At 33.7% G+C, this 23,453-nt stretch overlaps 1 protein-coding gene across 1 annotated transcript in view; it reads left to right on the plus strand.

Moving 5' to 3' along the window:
- The window catches only part of LOC106636405 (lysosome membrane protein 2), a 319,399-nt gene that overhangs the window by 178,715 nt on the left and 117,231 nt on the right, over positions 1-23,453 (plus strand). Inside the window, exon 4 of the mRNA XM_014348793.3 lies at positions 2,742-3,000. Within this exon, the coding sequence (XP_014204279.2) occupies positions 2,742-3,000 (259 nt within the window). The remainder of the gene's footprint in view (positions 1-2,741; positions 3,001-23,453) is intronic.

A 23,453-nucleotide genomic window follows, 5' to 3' on the forward strand; every position in this document is an offset into this window, starting at 1 on the left:
CTGTGATGGGATCGGCAGGTTTGCTACCTGTTATCTCTGGAAATTTAAAGAGGAGTCTCGACCACACTGAAGAAGGATCAATAATGCTCACTTTTGTGTAAAGGCAAGTTGAGATCACACCAACAGTGAAGGTGTTAGCAAAAAGGTCAATCAGTCTACGCTTGCGAATGTCAACGATCAGCCCATACGAGTGTAAGAGATCAGCTCCTATAATAGGATACGGAACATTGGCCACTATAAAGTTCCAAGAGATAGGGCGTTTAAATTTAAGGCCGAAAGAAAGTTTCAAATCCCCATACGTATTGATTAGAGTATTATTTGCAACCAAAAAGAGTTTTCCCAGCTTTTAACTCCTCTATTTTTGAAATCTGGGAGTAGATTAAGAAGAATATTGAGTCCTTATGACTCACAACAAAATAAACAGCGAAGGCACAAGGCTGAACAACACTGCCAACTACGCATTAGTTCAATATTAACAAAAGCTTACGCCTAGTCTGTTCTCGCAGGAACAGCAAAAAGTGCAAAGTTAATAAAAAAAAATATGCTGAACTGTAAAGAAGCTAAATAAGGGGCACCTCTGTGCTGCAAAGTGGTTGACCACAGGTTGGTAGAAATTAACTAGAGTTGGTATGTTAATTGATAAAAACAAAGTGTACTCGCAGCTACGCAAAACAGTGATCAGATAAGGCACCAATCAAACTTGCTTGTAGCGTGCAGTGTCTGTGAGCTGTAAGGGGGCTTCGACAAGGATAAACCACAAGTTAGCAAGGATTGTTACTTCGACACAATTGTGCGTTGACACTGATTAATAATACAAATTTCAAATTATTATATCTCAATTGGTCACAGTTCACGCACAACCACAGTCTGACTATAGAATGCAGCAGCAAAAGCCAGCTGTTCAGAATGGGGGGTAAGGTGGAAGTCAAACGTTGAGACACTACCTGACTGTAAATCTTCTGTTCACTTAATTACACTGCTTTCATACGTCGACCTGGTGCAGAAGGCGCGCAGAACATGCAACAGCCACAGTACTCACAGCAAAAACGTGCAGAAGCATGCAGCAACGGCGATGACAAGGCGTGTCAAACACGCACGAGCAGCAGCAATAAAGAAGGCGTGCAGAGCACGTAATAGCAGCAGCCTGGTGAAAAAACGTGCACAAGTTCGTTGCACTTTCCGGAACATGTGCGATATCTTTCTCTCTCCTCTGCTGTCGCAGTATGACCTGCAAAGGAAATCTTCAAGATAGCCGCCAACTTCTGAAAAATTTTACCTTGATCACATTGGAGTCACCAAAATAGGATACTGTAATACCTGCTAGTTGCCAAGCAGGGGATGATGGCTCCCATAAGCCAATGTATTCAGGTGAGGGTGAATGAGTAGTACGCAGGTGGTTTAACTACAACAGAAGATACTTTTATGGCAAGGCAGAGCGCCGCAAGCGAGTGAACAAGCAATCTGAAACAGCACCGCCTGCGTGCGTGGCAAGGATAGGTGATGCTAGATAACACGATTACAAAGCCTGTTATAGATTGCAAACTTTGTTAATGGTTATTTGTAGTTTTAATGCATTGTTCATACTTAAAATATCAATTTTTAGTGTTAAAAGTTTGTTTATAACAGAAGACAACCATAATTTTATAGTTATAGAAAAATAATAGTAATTAAAAAAAAATTGTATTCTGTTGAAAACAAATTCTTGACACTAATAATCGATATTCTCAGTATCAAAAATGCATTAAAACTACAAAACATGATTAATAACGTTTCAGGCCATAATAAGCCTATGTAATCGTGTTATCCAGCATCGCCTTGTCTTTCCGTTTAGGTGGTGCTGTTTTAGATTAGTTTACACAGCAGATAGGATGGATTTGTGGTACAACTCTGTACGCACCATTCAGTTTCAGAAAACCTAAGATAGACGTTATGTGTGGCTTAGAAACTAAACGAGATCTTTCTCAACGAAACTAGTATATTGTCGAGTCACGCTTTAAGTTTTTTTATGTGTATTTATACATACACATACATACCATGTCTATGTAAGACAAAAGTCTGAGATGAATATTTCCTAAATTTGTTCACACACCAAGAGTAAAACCAGTTTATGGTCATTTCAGGGATTACCTTGGCAACGTCACATTGTAACCGAGTTGTGGCCTAAATAATTTAATATTATTCTTATTCACTAGAACTTGTTTATCTTACCTCTTATTAGAATATTCTAACACGACGCAAGTAAGAAAAAAAGAGAAATAACATACAGAGAATTAATTGTACAAAAAGTAATGTTACATTCTTGGTCTTGTAATCATTTAAAGTATTTAAATAATCATCGATGAAAATTGTATTGTAGATTTAGTGGAGATTATTTATTTAAAATAACGTCTAATGGTGGTACTGTCAAATTTTGTATTTATTGAAAAACAAAACGACGTTTCAGCCGTTCTGTTTTTCAATAACCACAAAATTTGACAGTACCACCATTGGACGTTATTTTAATTATTAACCAACTATCATTGGACGTCTTATATTATTATGAAGATTATTTATCTTCATAATAACTTTTTTTTTAAATTCTTGTAGACTGAAAAATTATTATCTTTCAATTGTTGTATTATTTTCAGAATAAATTTTTTCTTATAGTCACCTAGGAAATTGCATTTTTAATTGATACATATGTCTAAATAAATGGATAATTTACTAACGATTAATTGCTGTCAATTTTTTATATGTTTCAGGTATACGTTGTCTGAAAATGTTTTTATATCAAATTCAACATACAACTCATGTTTCTGTCAGAAACATGTTAATGCCAATGAACAAGCTGCTCCTACTTGTTCACCAGAAGGAATTTTTAATAATTCACTTTGTCACTATGGAGCTCCAATGCTTTCTTCTTTTCCCCATTTTTTCAAAGCTAATGAAAAACTGCTAACTCATATAAAGGGCTTGAAACCAAAAAAAGAACAACATTCTACTTACATCGATTTACATCCTGTAAGTTAACACATGGTTAATATCATTCTTATGTTGCTTGACTGATGATGATATCTATTAAAATACTTAGAATATACATGAGGTTAATGTCATGGACTTACAATTAAAGGAGCTGCTATGACATAATTCATTCACACAAATATGCACACACGAACACACACATACGTGCTTGCACGGATCTGCGTATACATTTATAACTTTACAGTTATGTAGACCTGTTATAAGACTGATCACATCCTATTCACGTTTCTTCAATTAGTTAGTGATATAATCACTTTTTTTATTTTATCAAAAAAAAATGTACTTGTAATCCCTCAACCTCACTCCTCATCATCTTCTTTGTGAAGCTTGCCGCATCGCTAACGGTGTTTAACCTTATAACTATACCTATATCTCAACTTTTTTTTTAAACTAATAGAAAAATAAGCGTAATTAATTGCACTGTCTTGTTTTTATCTAAGTAAAAAATTACAGGAAAAACGGCCTTGTACTTGCGGTTTTTGAAATTATACTTCTATAAGCGCGTTATGTGCGAGGGTAAATCAACGATTTCAGATTTTGACGTTGAGAAAAAGTGTGGTGGAAGAGGATTTTGCTTGATCCTCCCACTTTGCCTTGATCCCATGACATACTTTTAGTTTCCTCTACAAAACATGACCCTAAAGGACATCAAACCAATTCCAAAAAAAAAAAAAAAAAAAAGAAGTTTCCCAAGAGATTTGAGCCCCAGACCTCCTGCACACTGATCGAGGACCTTACCCACTGCGCTATGAGCTTGACCGATATGAGAAACTCATATTATTTTATTCTGTCGTACAGTTCCTTGCTTATTTTTAATGTAAATTTTTATTTACTGTGTATTAATCCATTTAATTCGATTATACATTAAATACACAGATAATTTATTTGATGGAATATATTTTTTGAGTAGATGTTTTAAAAACTTTAAAATCAGTATATATTTGCAAAGCAGCTTTTATATTATGTCATAATAAACATTTATTTACTTATTATTAGTTAGTTACTTTTAAAATGAATAAATAATTGTTTACAGAATTTGTTACAACTTGTCAAAACTTTTAAACATTAAAACAAAAAATTTTTGTACTGTACAAATACAAGAACTAATTTTTTTTGTCTTATTCTCGTACAATTTTTCCATTCATGATTAAAGAATTTTTTTGACTTAAGGACGTTCTTCACATAGTTACTAGGAGAAAAGTTCAGAGAAGTGAGAGGAACACTAATGTGTGCAGTAAATCTAGCAATTGTTTTTCTCATGTGGATATACTCCAATACATGCTTTTACGCACACTTTATCCCCTCTTCCTAAATCCATTTGGAAAACAACTTGTCGGTCTATTAGAAAATTCAATAGGTTTATCTATAAGTAATCTTTTGTACCCAAAAAACTTGGAGATTCCTTCAAATCAAAAAATGCCATTTAACTTTATCTTTTTCACAAGTGCTTGGATACCCAAGTAAAAAGTTATACTTCTATAAAATTATATGGCAGATAATATACTTTCATGCATTTTAATTTTTTTGCGTTTTTCAGCTTTCTCGCTTGTTTAAACAAAAGACCAAATTTTTTAGTTCTTCTTAACACTTACTTCTTATGTCAAATTATAGGGTCAACAACTTTTGCATATAAAATCTTACTCCAAAACCAAAACTTTCCGAAATATTTTATCAAAACTGAAATTAAGCTTTTTTGCAAGTTATTTTGCGATAAAAAACAATGACGCGTATCTCCGTTGAAGTCAACAACTCAAGGTATTATTCAATATATTTTTTTCGAATTTTAAGCTCAACATCGTCTTGTTATAAAGAACCACCACCTTCTAATACTCTGGTGCCCTGACTATATGCTTTCTTATCCTAATCACCTTAAGTTTCTTTGCTGTTATACTGTATGAAGTTTTCTGAACCAAGCTTTTTATCCGTCACTCTAAATTTATAATAATATTTAAATTATTTTGCTTAAACATTGAAACAGCCTACAGCCATTATCATAGCCAATGGTTTAATGTTGTTTACTCACTTGCTTAAGCTACACAGTCAACTAAATACACTAATAACTACAAATTCAGCATTATTGTGATGCAAAAAGTCTCTACTAGAACTATCATACACATTATGCTGAAGGATTATACAAATGTTGTATAAAATTAAATTTATAACTCATAACAAATGTAAAGAAAATTTTCTTTGTTTATTGAATCTAAATTTCCCACTTTCTTGAATTAATATTTTATTTATGATGTACATAAATAAACCAAAACAAAAGTTATCATGTAAATTGCCTTTGTATTCTTTAATTGAGGAAATAAAACGTTGAGCAAAAAATGTTTTCTGTAGATATTTTTGTTTGTTAATGCAAATTTTCAGCACAATTTTAATACTTTTTCGTTCGAAATACAATGCATAGGATAAAAGATACTTTATTTATTGAATTCCTGCAATAAGGCAACGTTGTTGATGTAGAGATCGACTAACAATGAACTATTTGTGAGTGATAGAATCAACAACACTTCGGTTCACGTGATTAACGACTTTTTTGTAAAAAGAGTAGTTGTTCTCTAGTAGGGGTAAATTTAGGCAATACTAACAGTGATGCAATTACTGCTACTTTACGTAAAATCACGAGTAGTAATGGTTAAGAATTAAATATTAAGTCTAAAAAAGTATCACAGTGAACTTCATTTATTGCAGATAAAATTATCATAGTTACGTATATTTTATCTCAAATTTATTATAATAATTATTAAATGCATTGTATGAGCATTGACTAGGAGAATAAAAGAAAACAAAATCCTTGCCTACTTAATTTTTTTAATTGCAATTTTTTTTATACATGGGTACATCTTACTGTCGAAAAACAAAAAAAAACTTATTCAGATCATGGTATTATCATGAAAAAGCTATTGGTACTTTTATCATAATAAAACCTTTTTTAAGTAATCCCAAAACATTTGTAATACTATGAATCTGACGACAGCAGGATATTGAAATATTAAAGTATGACTCCAACGGCAATGTTGTCCAATGGTCTTTATTTATTTATTAAAGCTTTAATAAATAAATAAAGACCATTGGACAGCATTGCCGGTGGAGTCATACTTTAAAAATCCCAAAACATCATTACCACTCTTACATTCAAAATCCAAAAATAAAGAAAACAAAACTCATGCTTCTACTGAAAATACAGACATGCAAACAGTTAAAATTTTGAGTTCAACTGAATAACAATTCGACTTTCCAAATGAAACTTTGTAAAATACAACAAACAACTCAAGACCATCTTCAGATTTAATTTCTGGATATTTACATGGCCTGATAACAATATTCTTTACATAAGTAGTAAAAAACAGAATAAGAAAAAGCTTTCATTTGTTATATGTGGTTCTCAGTGGCAATAAGCGGTTGAAAAAAAAAAATCCAGAAAAGTATCAAGGAGGAGATTGTTTCTTTAAAAAAAAAAATTAATGTTGAAAGTCAGGAAAATAAGAGAGAAGAGCTAGAAGAGAGAAAGAAAAGTATTTGTAAAAGTTAAATTAGGATTGAAAAAGAAAAAATGAAATTAGTGAAGCAACAACAACTAGTCGTGCAATTTGAAGAGAAACATAAGATAACAAAAACTATAAAAAAAATGCTATGGCAGTAATTGGATGTCAGTAATACAAACACAGTGCAGTAATACCAGCATTTAGCTAATTAATTGAAAGTTTAATAATCATTATACTTTACAGTTTTTATCATTTAAACGATTGTTATATGGTATCTAAGTACAAAAGCTTTTAATTAAACAAAAAATTAAGTTTGTGTATAAATACATGTGTATATTGTAAGTTTTTACGTACATCCTAAACGAAAAAGTGTCAGTAATACCTCCACTCACTCCTATTTGATGAACATGAGCCCAGTTCATATTCACCTATTTAACTACTAATTGTATTTGGTTCAATTATATTAAAATTGTTACTGTACAATTGTTAAGTAAAGGACCTATTTAAGTTAATCCCAAGTTGAAGAGTTAAGCCTACAAGTTCTGATTTCCTGCACAACTAGTATCGTTTCTGTTCCCTACCTTGGTTACATCCTGATAATTAAAAATTTTAACCGACATTTGTTGACTTAGAATTATCAGCAATATCAAAAAAATTTCACCCTCAAAGTAATCTTTTGCTTTCGGTCATACTCATAGTAAAAGCCAGTTTCAGTTTTTTGAGCGTGGCCCTACAAAAATTTTTCTATGATTCTTTCTTGTCTTTATTTACCAAATAGCTTGCATGTTTACTAGACTCTTATAAATCAGTACTATAAGTCTTCTCTCATGCCAATTCATCAAACTCATGACCTGACTATAAAATTTATGTATTTAATATAGATGGCATTATAGTCATAACATCAATATTTTTACTCTTACAGAAACGTGAATAACGTATTTTTAGTGCACATCACTTGTCGAAATATTATATTACGTGCTGATTGTCATGACAAGGGGATGAGAGCTGGAGGAAAAGACGTTTGAATGTCTAGGGGGGTAGCGTTGCATTTTATTTGTGTGGGAACGTAACGAATCACATGATCATTTCCTTTAAGGTAACACTAAATGTGACACATTACTTAGTGATCAGTGTTAAGGAATGCTTAGGATTAAAGATACTTTATTATTTAATTTCTGCAACAAGGCAACGTTGTCGATGTAGAGATCGACTAGCAATGTATTCTTTGCGAGTGCTAGAATCAATAACACTTCGACGCAGGGGCTCTATCACGACTTTCGATATCTCGCAAAAGTCAGTATTTTTTCGATAATTCTTATACTGCGCATGCGCACAACCATAATTTTATGTCAATTATTGAAAAAAATACTGACTTTTGCGAGATATCGAAGGTTGTGATAGAGCCCCTGGTGATCAAAGCAACGAATCAACGACTTTCTTATGAAAAGGTAGTTGTTCTTTATTGCTCGATAAGCACGAGCTCAGTTGATATCCACCTATTTAACTATTTAATGTAATTGGTACAACTATTTCGCAATTTTTACTGAACCACTTAGTGGCTTCAGTTCATTGGTGCCGGAAGGGAAATGTCCTAATGAGTTTTTTGTACCACTATCGTGTACTATCGGAGCAAAATCGTAGTAGTGTGCTCTTCGGAATCATAATTAATGGTGGTCTAAGCTCAGATCTTCTCAAAACTCACTATTACTCATTCTACGAAGGGCTTGTCATTTTCGGCGTTTTAATGCTGATGCTCTCTGTGATAAACGTGTCTTGACATTTTTTAAAGCAGCAGACTTTGATTGCTGTATGAGCGTGCTTCTGTATGGCGTTTGAGTCTTTTGCCATAGACTGACTCCTTGGTTTGATAAGACCTTAAGGTATAGATGAGCTATCATCTGTACGGGTTTGCAATCAGGACTTGTGATTGAGGCATAACTTTGCACTATTCTTTAGTATAATTAAAGGTAAAGAAAGATATTTTTTTGTCTTGAGATGGCTTTTCCTGAGCCTCGTCAGCTTCTGCGTACATACAGTCGACTTGTATGTGGATCCAAATCAATCTTACATTCCCTTTTAGCAGATGCCTTAGTTACGTATTTTTATCCATATTTTTTACCTCTTTACGATGCAGTGAGGTAAAGCATTTGTCCTGGCCTTGAAGGAGCTACGTAGGTCAGCTCACTATGCGCTTCCAATATTTACGATCTCTATTGCTACTTTTTCGTGTTATGTATGCTACATTCTTTTCTCGTATTATCATAAATCTTGAGGATATTACTCCACTGCCAGTGCATCTCACGAGTTACCTTGAGAGCTTTAAAACGGCTCTTTACAAATACCTACTTTCTAATGCGATCAATATTTTATCTTTAATATGCACTTGTGTACTATAGAGAGCAGGCCCTGCTTATTTATTCAATAAATAGTTTGCACGTGTATACAGTTTTGAGTTGGTTTCACGGTTTTTATTACTCATACTCTTCTAAATATTATTCTATTTTTTAAGCAAAGTAACAAATTTTATCATTTTTTTAATAGTTTTATACTGTTGTGCTGTTCTACTGACTAGACACTGATAAATCTATATTCTTATATATTACTTTGCCATAAAGACGGTATGTGCTTGGCAATTATGAACTAAGATAATAATTAAATCTCTCAATAATAATCTTACTAACTGAATAGTGGTAAGAATAAGGATAAACTGCAACTCTTACCGAAGGGTCCACTCGTTGCGCAAGGAAACGTTTACTCTCTATTTAGAGTGATCTTTCCTTAATTATGCAGGCTCACAAAAAAATAGGTCTGCGCATTTGACCAGACCTATAATTCTTTATGTATTTTTTGACGCTTAATCTGCATCTGCAATGAAAATATACCCTTCACCAGCGTATTTTAAAATTATGCATGAAAAACCTTAGTTTTTTGATTTCAGTATGTTTTTTTTATGAAAAAAAAAATATATCAAATGTTATTTTTTTGACCTTAGAATTAGGTTTTACGAAAAAAATGTCAAAAATCAGGTTTGAAATTTTTTTTTTTTTTTTTAAATTAATCCACTATATGGCGTTAAAAAGGCTATAAAATCTGGCAAAGTCCAAGTTTGCCCAAAATTTGAATGAAATGCTATTAAAATCAGGTTTTACCATTTAGAACCCACTTATGTACTGTTACTTTGAAGACGGCGTAGCACTAATTTATGCATTTAGGCCTAAGCTTTCGCTCAATAGCCTGGATACATGATAAGAAGGATTAAAGACGAAGCACTGAGGTAGGAGCAGGTTTAATGATTGTAGAAAGGTTAGGTAGCTACTTGGCCATCAGCATCTACAGCAACGACACGTAACCGGCCGTTTATTCGGAAATGGTAGCTTAGTTCCTTTTTAAGGAGTCTATAACCATATGGTCACCAGCATTTTTCACTAGTGACACTCAGCATATAGCTTTGAAGATTGGGTTTTTAAAACAAAGACTAGTTACCTGGCCGTCGGTATTGACACCAATCGGCACGCAACGTAGCATTGTCACTTGATTGATTTGAATAAAGGCTAGTTGCTTGACCGTCATCGTTTACACCAACTGGCACACAACTTAGCATTGCTACTTGATTTAAAAATTCCTTTCATTAATTAAAAGCTAGTTGCTTGGCCATCAGCATTTATCCCAACTGGCATACAATTTAGCGCTGATTTCTTATTTGATCTTTTTTAATTGAAATTTTTCTTTTGCCACCTGCCTGGCCACCAATATCCAGATTAAATGGCACGCAATTGTGGGTTTCATATGGAAAAAAATTTTGGGGGTGCGTAAAAATTCACTTTGAAAATAAATATTACCTACTTTTATTATAGTCAAAAAAAGGGGTATAAAAGTGGTTGTCAAGGCAAGATCTGGCTGGTCGGATGTAATTTGAGTTAAAACAAATGGACTGCATTCTCCACGTCACGTATAGGCACCAACCGGGTTCTTCAGGTCGTCTATTCTAGTCTGGCTACTGTTCTAGGTATATACTCAAGCCGGCCTAACCATCAAACGAATTTTTTTTTTACCAACCTGCTCGCAAAGGAGGCCATGGGTTTATATAGCCAAAAATCTTGCCTTCTTATTATTGCCACTATGGCCAAAGATGACAATACGTATATAAGTTCTTAAAATCAGTCTGCATCATCTTGTAGCAGGGAGAGAGAAAGATTTTCTATATATTTTCTGTCTCCCTTGACATAGATTGTTTTGGTTTCGGGGTAATGCTTACTCGCTAAAGAATATGGTATGACAACGATACTGGTCCCAGTGTTCGCTCGTCGAAAATAGATCACATTACAGTTCACGTTTTTTCGGCTTGATGACCCTTGATATTGTAAGTGTTAAGACAAGAGAATGATAGAAGTGTTGTATACCGCTGTCAAGTCTCGTTGCACGAACGTTAGCCAACGTATGAACCAAACATCCTGACTTGAATGTCGGCCTACATAACTACGCCACCTTGTTTACGAATGGTTAAGGCAGAGAAAGAAAAGGATGGAAACCTATTTATTAAATTTCACCGAATAATGAAGATAAATCTGTCAACGCATAAAGTGGGAAGAAGATGTAGACTAGTTCTTGGATCTTTATCTTATTCGGTCTCTCGTGCATCGTGAAGCATTAGCTCCAGTGCTTGGTATATGCGTGAGTATGTCGTGTTAAGGTAGATACGAAAACATGGGCTTGCAAGGAGAAAAAGAAAAGAAGGAGAAAATAGAAAAAAAAATGCGTCGAGCTCAGCCTCAACGTAACACTCCCCTCCTAAGACTATTGCTAGGACTTCGAACGAAGAACTGGAAACAGTTCGCTATATGAAAATATATATTTATTAAAATTTTACTGCACTGATACTTAACAACTAATATATAAAGGTTATTGTTTAGTACCAAGTATTCTTAAAAAACTTATTACTACTTCTATATTGTTAGATTAGCTTTTTAATCCTAATGTTAACTTTATTGATTGCATTTAGTAGTAGTTAGCGAAAACTCACATCTAGCTATAACTAATTTAAAAAAGAAGAAAAAAATAATGTTTTTTAGTAAATTTGAGTCAAGGTCTTTCCTACCATCCCTCTCTTAAAACTGGTACTAGGGCTTCTTATAATAACCTAGGAGCAGTCCGCTGAGTACATCGTTTTAGAAGAAGGATGGTACATAATGATATTTAACTTAGAACGTTATGTTAGTAATTATATGTAGTAATTTTTTAAATAAAATAAATATGAGTTAGGTTATTGAAGAGTAACAGGTTTAAAATATGTTAATTAAAATACGTATGACCTATAATAATGCGCATCTGTATTGTTATGGTTATACATTGATTATATACTTAATTAATTATTTATTTTTAGAAGCCTCCTTGAACAAAAATAGTTATAAAATTTTATGGAGTAAAATCCAACTGTATACATATACATTTATGAGGTGTGTTAACTACTGAAAAGCGAAAAATTGGCTGTTTTTTCTTTCTTTAACGATTGGAATGGTTTGAGCGATTAGGGTGTTTGGAATTGTAGCTTGTATAATGGTTGGAGAGAATTACCTATTTTCTTGGTTTTTTAGTGTTCCTTGTCTTGGTAGTATGGGAGTGTTGATGATTTGCGGGTAGCATGGGATCTTTTCTTGCATCGTCGACTCTTTTCGATGAATTAATGTTGAACTGTCATCAGAATTTTGTGAAGATGAGGATTCTACATTCTCTTGGTAGAACTGCGTTTCGTTTTCAGGTCTACGACGGTTATTATCAGTTATTCTTTCCTGAAAAAAGTAGTAAACTTACTAAGCTAATTCATATAGCTCTGAGCATTCGTACAGACGATCCATAGGTTTAATGTAGCAGATTAATATTTATCATCGTTGCGTGTTTTAGGTGTCAGGAATATTGTAGTTCCGTTGTTGTTCACTAGAAGTTCAGCGAAGTAGTCTTCAATTCTTTTTAATGCTACTTCTATTGGAATACACTTAATTATCCGTATGGCTTCGTCAGTAATTGTGGCCATAAATCCGGGTCCTTTTATAAAATTGTAAGCCAATTTATCTGAAGATTTTTCAGCTATTACTAAAGCGTCTTGCAACGCAATGTGATCTCCTCTGCAACGCTGCGTCAAGATATCTTTATACAAAGATTTGACTTGTGATCAAAGATTTTTTATTACGTAGATGAATTTGGAGTTAATACATGCAAATAAATCAACATTATCAGGATTTTTTATATTATGAGTGGCAAGAGATTGGCCACTTTCTCTTTCAAAGATAAAAAGTTTCAGGTGATCTATTTTGATTATGTTTTGCCCAAAAATATTATCCATTTTCTTTATTGTCAGGGTGAAGGTTACATCGTGCAACTTGAATAAATATAATATTTCTTATGTGAGTTTTTCTATATCTACTTGTTATTCAGCAATACCTTAGCATAAAATTTCGTATAATTTGAAGTTGCAAGATAATCTCGGTAGTACACCCTAATAGATGTTGCTACTGTCTTGATATATGCAGTTGTCAGCATTAAAAGGACACCAATCTTCAGAGAGAAGTAATATTATATCCTTAAGCAGATTTATGTGAGCATATAATTATTGTAATTTTACTTGAAGGGCGCCAACTACGGTGTCATCACTCCATGACCCATAGCGATCTGCGTAGTATGCTCTGCTGCATTTTTGTTCAGAATTTACAGAACCTGCTAAGGTTACAGCGATATTTGCTGATGTGTTGACAGAAGTATTACTGACGATCAGTAAGTCACGCTAATGTATGCCAATATTGTTTCATACATTCACCGTGATTATAGTTATCGATGAAGTTGGTTACATGGTTATGCACTATAGAGTTTTGTTAGTGCATACCGCTTTAACTAATAGTTCTATGGATGGTTACCTTGCATTGTACAACGTGTGTTACAGCAAAATTATTGAGTTGTGACAATTGTATGTAACTCTAGGTTATATTAACGGTGTCTAAAGGAAGATGGCAAGGCTCAACTTCTAATAGCTGCAGGTCAAAGGCCACTATGAAGTAAGCTACACGGGCTCTTATCAAGAGTGATATGCCAGGGATCGTTATTTTGAAGTTCTCAAATCACTTGATATTAGATAAATAAGAAAAGAGTAAAAGAAGAAAGGTAATAGTAGCAGAATGGGTAATACTTTTATGTATAAAAGGAGCCCTTACTCAGGGATTTATTCATCGCTTGACTCACTAGAATCCGTAATAATTTTTTTCCTGTTGGGAGTAAGCATCTTAGATACTCTTAACCTATTTGCATTAACTAATTTGGGTTTATTTCCTACTTATAGTTTAATATTATGTTTATTAAATATTTGTAGAGTCTTATGAGGCTCAGTAAAGTAAATCTTTTTCAACCCCTTTTAAACGATGGACGTATTCGCCAACCCTAAGAAACTTTTCGTTTATATTTTTGTCATAATATTTCTTATAAAAAATTTTTGTTTTAACTAAGTTATCATACGCAAGTTTTCAAATGTTATTAAGCTTAAGCACTAAATTAATAATATACTCTGTATACGTAGGTAGATGTTCCTCGTTTGTTGGTGGTACAGATAATGGTAACCTTACAAGTCTTCCAAATACAACTTCATTCGGCGTATGTGTTGTGCTTTCATCATATGCAGGTGTTGTAGTTTAGGATAGCCAGATCTACTCATTAATCCCAATTACTTTCACTATCAGTGAATTGCTAGTAATATTCTCCCAGTGATTATGTGGTCTTTCCAGTGATTTGTTTGATTAGAGGTGAAAAGCCGTTGTTATTACCTTTTTCATTTTTAAGCATTTTGCAACACTTTCCATTAGGTTGCTTACAAAATTTCTCTCTTGATCTGTCAAAATGATCTTGGACGCTCAAAATATGCAAATAAAACGTCGTATAAACGTGTCAGAAATCGTGGGGGATGTTGCGTCCTTTAACGGTACTGCAATTCAAAATTTTTACAGCTGATCTCGCATTGTTAAGATGTATTCGTTTTCTTCTTGAGTTTTATGTAGGCGTCTGACAATATCCAGTGCAACCTTCTCAAATGCGGTACCAGGCATGCTTGTTACTGGCATTGACTGCTTATTTTTTAGTCTTACTAACTTTTTTAATTGGGGTTCTAGGCATTGCTAAATACGTCGTTATACATCATCTTTTAGTCCTTCCCAATGGCACTCTTGGTGTATGCGGCCAAAAGTTTTGGAGATACCTTGGTGTCCTCTGACGAGTGATTTATGAAGCTTGTAAGAAATTTTATCTCATCTTCATGTTCTACATATTTAAGAGAATTTTTACATACTATGATCCTACTATTACTATTATAAAATATACTTTTGAGCATACTATATATTTCTGCCCAACTAAAGTTACATACGTTTATACTTTATAAATGTGTTTAAGGTGGTTAAGTATTTTTATATCAAAACAAGTAGCAATTTTTCAAAAGAATCTTAATCTGGTTTTTTTATTGTGATTTGCGATACTTGCTCTTTATCTGTAATAGAGAGAGCTAATTGCTATCTTTTATTTGTCAATTTCTTTATTTAAATGCTTTCTACTAGTAATTGTTGGTTAGTTGTTTTTTTATTAGCCTTAAATAATCTATGCACACCCTCATCAAGCATGGCACCTGTTGTGTTGACGAAGTATATCCCATTATCTAATCTATGCTCCAATAAATTTTTTGTTTCGACGATATTGCTAACACCATAAACGGTGTTGTTTATTTTGTCATCAGTGGTAGTAAAGTCTTTTATATGTAGTGGCTTATGATTCGTAATCCGTGTGATCGTTTAATTTTTTCATGTCAGTCATGTCACTTATGTCAGGAAATCGTAAGAGCAGTGCCGTGTATAATGCTTCCTTCAGCTCTTGAAAGGCCTTTTTCTGATTATTTGTCCAATGAAAATTTCTAATACCCTGGAGAAATTTGCCTAAAGATAGAGCCTTTTTGAAATAATCTTTAATAAAACGCCAGTAATATTCTGCGAATCCTAAATAGTTTACATCTCATTGTATCAGCTTGCATTTACTAGGCTCCAGTTTCCAATTTGCCTTTTTCAATCTTTCTATTAGAAGATCGAAGAATCGTTCGGGTTCATGAAGTGTTTTTGCGTACATGACAATATCGTCCAACCAATATTCGACAGCGAAGTTTTTTAAGCCAAAAGGAATTCTAATGAATTCGTAATGTCTATTTGGGATACAAAAGGCTGTTTTATGTATGTCGTCGGGGTGAACTAAAATTTGAAGAAAGCCTGATTTGCAATCTATGACTATGTAATATTTAGAGTTTTCTACTTGATTTAATATATTAGTTATGTTGGGGGGGGTGGAAAATTCATTGGGAACTACATGCCATTAAAGCTTTTCATCAGGACTTTTCTTAGGAACGATCTAAAGAGCTGTATTATAACTGAATAGCTGTATAATGCTATTTTCGTTAAGTTCCTGTACTTGGCACTTGATTTCGTCCTTTAAGGCATGGGGAAGCCGTTATTGCTCAGTAGTTACAGAAACGTCGTCTATTGTTGGTATGAGATGAGTAGCTATATTAGTGGCCGTGAGCTCGTCCCCTTTAAAGTAAAATTTTTGGTTCTATCGCTCGAGCAGTTCATAGGCTTGTTCTCTTTCTGGTTTACTCAGGTTACTTAAATCTATTATTTTTTTAGTTGAGCCGTTCTTAATCCAGAGATAGGGTGTGCAGGTTTGTTGTTATCTTTTTGCATAAAATATACATTCATTGATTTGCTTGGTGTATCGAGTTCGTTAAAAGTTTCATGTATTGAGTTTTTGTATGTTTCTCTTTCACTAAGGCTACAAAATTCGTTGCTTATAGCTCCCTTCTTCAATATCCTCGTTTTCTATCTCTGAAAGCGATTCTGCTTGTGATTCGCACGTATCAATTTCATTACTCGTTGACTCGTTCGAATCGCTACATCCAAGCTCAGACTCTTTTTGGGTTTCATTTTATATCTGTCTTCTACCAAAAGAAGAATTTTTTCCTTATTCATCACCATTAGTTTATTCGAAAAATCGAGTCTAGACTTACATTTTGTAAGAAAATCTGAGCCAAGAATGCCTTCGAATGGTAGTTTGGAGTCGTCATTGATTACTTGAAAATTTACATAAATACCTCTTAGATTGATGGTAGTCGAGCCAAGAGTTTCCTTGTGAATTTTCCCAATTCTTACAATAAGTCTGGTGTTACTTTTGTCTCTTTTGCAATCCTTTTGAACAAGTTGCCTTTTTATTATGCTGATTTCTGATCCAGTGTATACTAACAGTTGTTTTTTAGGCTTATATATGTTAAAGTATTAAAATTTTCCACAAGTTTCATTAATATTAAAGCGACAGGTATGGGTTAGATTACACCCAAAATTTTGTTTAAAACCAATAACTCGTCCTGGGAGTTTCAAAAGTTCGTGTTCAAAGTTTAGTTCACACTTTGTATCTTGTAAAAATTTTATTCCTAAAATTCCGTCATGCGGTATTGCAAATAACTGTTGAACTACATAAAAAAGAAATTTCCTTTTTAAATAATCTTAAGATGATTTTTCCAATGGAGGGAATAGTTTTATTTATTATTCAATGAAATTCTACTGCGTCGTTATAGTCTATGTCAATCCCAATAGGATAATTTCCAACTTTGACTAGTTTTTCATGAGATCCAGGATCTATTTTGAGGCTTCCTAGATTTCCACCTAAGTGAAAATTCACGTAAGGTATGTATTCATTTTTATATATTACACCGAGGTTATTAACTCATTGAGTAAGCAGTTTAAATCTACTGAGCGCGTCGAGTTGTTCAGCGTCCCTTAAGTTGCGCTCATAACCTGAGGGCCCAAATCGTTTCCCTGATTTTATTCTCTCTTACACTTATTATATTATTTTTTTGTATATTTTTGTCTCCTGTGGCCTGTGTTTTTGCAATACGTGCATACTTTACATATAGTGGCAGTATGACCACTTTTATTGTACAGTTGACAATGCAGCGAGCTCTTAGTTTGCATTTAAAGTTGCGTGCAGTTTTCAGCTACATGGCCTGGTTTGTCGCACACTCGATAAATTATTTTAGCAAGATAGCAGTTGTCACTGTCATGCCCTTACTTACTGCAAGTGTTGCAAAATAACGACGTTCTAGCTACATCGGTGCAATTATCGGCAGTATGATTTAAGGCATTAGAAAATTGGCATACTATTTGAGTGTTCTGATAATTAGTTCTGAAATAATCTCTTGCTGTATGGCCTACCTTTCTGCGTATTTGATAATTTAATTGTTTAAATCTACATCGTTCTGCATTTTTCGGTATTACTTTGATTTTTAGTATTACATTTGGCTGCCGTATGACCTCTTCCTTTACACAGTTCACAGATGATTCTTAGTACACAATCGTCTCCACGATATGTTCGCTTGATTGGCATGACTTGTAATTAAAAGTATATAGTTTTTCATTCATACGAGGTTCTTCTTTTACTCCTTGATTGCGGAAAGCTCGTTGTAGTTCAAGTACTTTCTCTACTTAAAAAGCTCTTGTTAGTACGTTATTTATTACTTTATTGGCAATAACGCTTAGCTAGGTTTAAATTTCAGGTTAAAGTCCATTTTTAAAGCACTTTACAGTACTTTGCTCAAGAGCTGCAGTAAATGCTACAGATGGGGCGGCTCCATCCTCTAACTTCTTAGCCCTTAAAATTTGGTTTTGTATGTTTCTGATTCAGTTAGCACAGGTTATCACAGACTTATTATTTCTTTAGAATTTATTGCCCATTTCTCCTTGTAATTAGTGTATGGTTTTTACTGACGCGTAAATATTTTTTACGTGATTTTTGAGGGCGTTGATATTTTCAAAGACTACTCAACGTACATTCAAACATGCTTCTCCAAGTAGCTTGCTTCCAAAAGCTTGATCAAATTGGCATCGTCTGTGGCGCTTACTATTTCCTTAGCTTCATCGTAGCCTTCAAGAAATACACTCAATGGTATATTTTTTCCATCGAATTCAGGTACCACGTTTAAGACGTCCTTCAATGTCCCACTTTGAACTGCCATATTTTTTACTAAATGGTTTGCAGGTCTAGGCACAGGAGGCTTGGCCGGTATGTGTGAGTCCCTTTCTTCTTGTATTTTGACAGCAGTGCTATCGATAATGTCTTCGCTTTCTTCTCTTGCAGTAGAGTGAAATATGTTGGGTTCACGTATTGTTTTGTCTAATTCACTATTATCAATATCTAACGATTTGACGCTTGAACTTTAATTAATAAGTAAATCTAAATTATCTAATAATTTACTATCGCTGGTATTTAAATTTAGATAACGTGGTTGATATTGTGCGAATTTATCGACTTTGCCTTGGAGTGTTTTACTTTGCAATGCTTGTTGCACTGTAATATGTTTACCACTCATGACTATACATAGTAATGAGAGTGTATTATTAAGTGTAACGGATTATACTTCTAGCCGAATTTTTTCTTTTCAATATGCTTTAAAATTTTCCGTACGAATGTCAAGTTGCTTAAGCGAGGGGGTTTGATTGACAGTGAATGTATGGCAGTCCCAAAGTAGTCCGGCTTACTCTTGCAATAAATTGTTTTTAAAAATTAGAAGTGGTTTGTATAAAACTTTTCTGGTTGACTTGCGACAGTATCTGAGCTGACTCAAGCGAAAATGTAATAGCCAGAATCTAGATTGAACTAAAGATAATCATTATTGTTGAATAGTCATGCATCGATTTCTAAGTTATTTGTAATATTTATGGGCAAATTGCAGAAAGTGTCAGAGATGCTGGTTACGTTAATTTTTTAATATTTTAGATTGAGTTCTTTGTATGGAATGGTTTTCGAAATTTCAGATTTACATCCGTTTTTGTGGTAAAAACATACTTTTACTTTGAACCCTATGATGTCAAATGCTTCCGCTAAATTAATAGCTGCTAAATAGTGCGGGTTTCCGTGACATAATTCAGACGTTTGAGTGTTATTTACTCTAGATGCAGTTGTTTAAATAAATCACTCAGTTATTCGAAATTGGTATTCTTTTTATCACTTGGATCTTTTGCTAATATCCAGTGGAAGGTTTTGACATAATTTTTTAGAGCTTGTACTTGATCGCACAGTGAAGTGACAGCAGGCCAGTGGTCTTTGTCAAAGTTGTCCAAAATATCTTATTTGTCATCAAATTCAACAAGTTTGTCAGCATGTATTAAAATTAAGGCTGAATTTTTGCAACTTTTGGCTCTACTTTCTCAATTTTGATTTCCAATTCGATGATATCGACAATTTCGAGCATAACTATGTGACTGAAGAATTGGTCGAGATTAGTACATCTTTTTGTCTTGTGCGTAGCAAGGCCCATTACCTTCAACCAGAGCTCTTGCGTGTTTTCTAGCTTAAATTTTCTTTGAGGGTTCTTGACCCCTTATCTGGGCTTTGATGGTACTTGACCTTGAGTTAGTAGCTTAGAATTTCTACTGGGGCGTCACTTGCAGTTATTTCCTCTCTCTCTCTCTCTCTCTCTCTCTCTCTCTCTCTCTCTCTCTCGTTCCTTTTCTATTACAGCTCTAATACAAGGCCTGCCTTTATTCTTTTACCATCTTAGTTGTATGGGTGTGGACTTTTATCCTTACGAGAGCTAGTATGTCTATGTTATTGAGTGTGTCATGCCTCAAAAATTTATTAGTAACATTTGTACTGTTTCAATAATTCTTATTTTGAAGTCGTCTATTCGAGTTCAATAATATCAAGGACGTGTACAGGCATGCGTTATGTGGCGTGTAATTGAGCAACTTGGTCGGGTGCGAGCAGATTTGGGTTAGGCAACGGTGCTACTACGGCTATAAGTATGAGTCCGTGGTAAAGAGGCTGAAATATTTTGTACTCACGTTTAATAACTAATAAGTTTTGATCAGTTTGAGTTGAAGTGGTGCTTTGGACCTCTCCTTGATTGGAAACTGACCCGTTTATTATTACTTTCCTTTGTAATAACCGTTTATTTAATTCTCTAAAAGTTGGCTTCTGAGCTTACGTGCTGTCTGACCCTTCATTAAAAATGAAATAAAATAAGAATTTTATTGATCCTTAAGTAGAGGCATATTTGTCCTTATACTTGAATCCTAGCAGTTTATTAGTAAAGTGAGGTGATACTTAAGGCATACAAACTTCCAACTAAAATTTCTAAGGGAGTCGTTGCGTAGAGCCAGCCAGCTCGTGCAGTTGAGTTAACAAGGACTTAGTCTACTCGATATGCTACTGTACAAATGATTGCACTAGAGTGCGTTACTTCAGAGTCAAATATAGTAGCCTGCTTTCACCACCAATAAAAGAGAAAACAAGAATTGTATTATTTATTGAAACTAACGTTGCTGAATTGAATAGACAATAAAAATTTTTTTTTTTCTTACTTTTTTTCATTACGTGCAAGTAATTTATTCATTTATTTTACTTGTTTCTGACAATTCTTTCAAAAAAGAGATTTTCCTTTATTGTTATCAATATTACTTTCTAACCTCAATGATGTTACCTCACTCTCGTGATAGCTATCGTCTACTAGCAGTGGGTTAGTCATGTCGACGCTACCACTCCCTAGCCATGCGAGCAAGTTCTTTCTAGCTCAGTCACTGTCGTTATTTTTTTGAGACAAATATGCGTGCATGCAAAGATATTGTTACTTACTTCAGGCTCTGTTTCAACAGCTTTAAGATCAGACATCCTGTACGATCATACCGTTTTTAATATGTGTGCCAACTCTGCAGCATGACACATCATAAAGCAATTCATTTCGGCACAGGGGTGGATCCAGAAACGTTTCTGGGGGAGGGGGGCGATATCAAAAGTTTTATTCTGACAACCCAGTCTTCTTCCATCATGTAGAAATAAACTATTTAAACAAAAATTTGTCAATACAAGCAGTATTAAAATTTTAAATGTTAACATATACAAAATAATAGTTATTAATTAATCAATAATTAAAAAAGCAAACTTTTGTAATTTAAGTAATTCAACTAACTTCCTCAATATTTCTGCAGTTATCATTAGTAAGCCCTCTTGCTTTTACAAATAAAAGTTGTGTTTGATCCATACCAACTACATGTTCTGAAAGGAATGCCATCAAGTTCTTAAACTGTATAAAAAATTAATTCAAGTTGGCAAACGTTTAAATCTCTAGCATCAAATTTAACACCACTTAGTACTTCTGCATTCACTTACTAAGCGTTAAAGTAAACTGACAAGCCCCTACAGTTAGAGTGGTAAAGCCTGATCAAACTATCAATTCATAAAGTAACTAAAAAATGTTATATTTAAATTAAAGTACATCAATATTTATGACATGACCCAAAATAATATTATACTGATCGTATGAACAGTTACGCAGGCCCACAAAAAAAAATTGTCGGTACTTTTGACCAGACCAACTTTTTTGCCATGTATTTTTTAAGGCTAAATCCAAATCTGCCATTAAAAAAAAACCTTTCCTAGCGATTTTTAGAGTAATTGCAGAAAAATGCAGATGAACGAAAATTAGATACTGTGAAGATGAATAGGATTAATTTGACGCAGAAAAACTAAAATAAAGATGTAGTAAAGAAAAATACTGTCAGTTTGACATGAAAATTCAATTCTACGTATAAAAATATTTGTAAAAACCATGGTGCGAATAATTTTTTCATGAAATTGAAGCTCTCGATGGGGCTGTGGAAGGGCTAACAGATAGAAAATAGGTGAAGTTCATTCCAAAATCAATTAAACAAGATTAAAATTAGGCTCTTTAACTTAGGAATACTTCATAGTATTGGCAATACTACCTTAGGGGTGTTCAAGGCTGCTGATAGTGAGTTTGAGGTCAGATTTCTAGAATACGGCTCCCACGTTTCATTTGTGGGCAGTGATTAAAATTAGTTGATCCATGTTTCTAAGAATCATGTAGTAAAGTGAAGTTTTTGCCTGAACGATACAATATTTTAAATTGGCTTCCACTTTTACACACGTTTTTCTTCAAATGACCGATGTAGAGAGTTTCTTTTACGTTTTTGTCCCTTTTTTGTGGTCACTTCTCTGTATATCATCCAGCAGTAATCTGCCAACATAATTATACCCCATTATCCTTGAAATCTGCGTTCAAATTCTTTTAAATCTTGGTAAAACCTTTCACCATGCTCTTCACTGAAGTCACCGTTACTTTCTGTAAATTGATCAACATGCGAATCAAGAAAATGAAGCTTTAAATTCATTAGGCAGCCTAATTTTTCAAAATTACATACTATTGTATTCACCCTATCTACGTAATGAACATCTTTTGTATTACCCAAAAATTTTGTTGATTTCTCTTTAAAACTTAACCATGCTGCTTTTTTAATATCGTTCATAGATTTTTCAAAATTGTCATCTCTAAATAATGTGCGTATTTCAGGACCATCACAAATACTTTGCTTAATTAAGCATCTGGTTTTTTACTAAATACTGTACCCAAATATTGATAACATTTCCCGTCCTTATCTAAGGCCTTGACAAATTGCTTTATCAATCCAAGCTTTATGTGTAAAGAAGGTGTCAAAATTTTTGATGGATTAACAAGTGGTTACTTTATCATATTATTTTTACCTGCTTTAAACGATTCTCTTGATGGCTAGATTTTTTTCTTGTAGTAGTTCTCTCGGTCTCTGCTGTCAAACATACACAAATAACATGGATACTTCGTTAATCCAGATTGTTGTCCGATGACCATAGATAAAATTCTATAGTCTCCGCATATTTGCCATTTATGTTGCTCGTATTTCATTTTTGCAAAGACCAATTCAATATTAGAATATTTTTCTTTGAGCACAGTTGAGCGTGCTAAAGGTGTAGGAGTGTGTTTATTTGTGATATGAAGGAGAACTGCTTTGAGGCTGCGCTTTGACGAATTGATGAACAGCCACTAATTTTCGG

Source organism: Copidosoma floridanum, unplaced genomic scaffold (genome assembly GCF_036245765.1).
Source record: "Copidosoma floridanum isolate Cflo_tuat_1 unplaced genomic scaffold, Cflo_Japanese_pri ptg000020l, whole genome shotgun sequence".
Taxonomy (NCBI): domain Eukaryota; kingdom Metazoa; phylum Arthropoda; class Insecta; order Hymenoptera; family Encyrtidae; genus Copidosoma; species Copidosoma floridanum.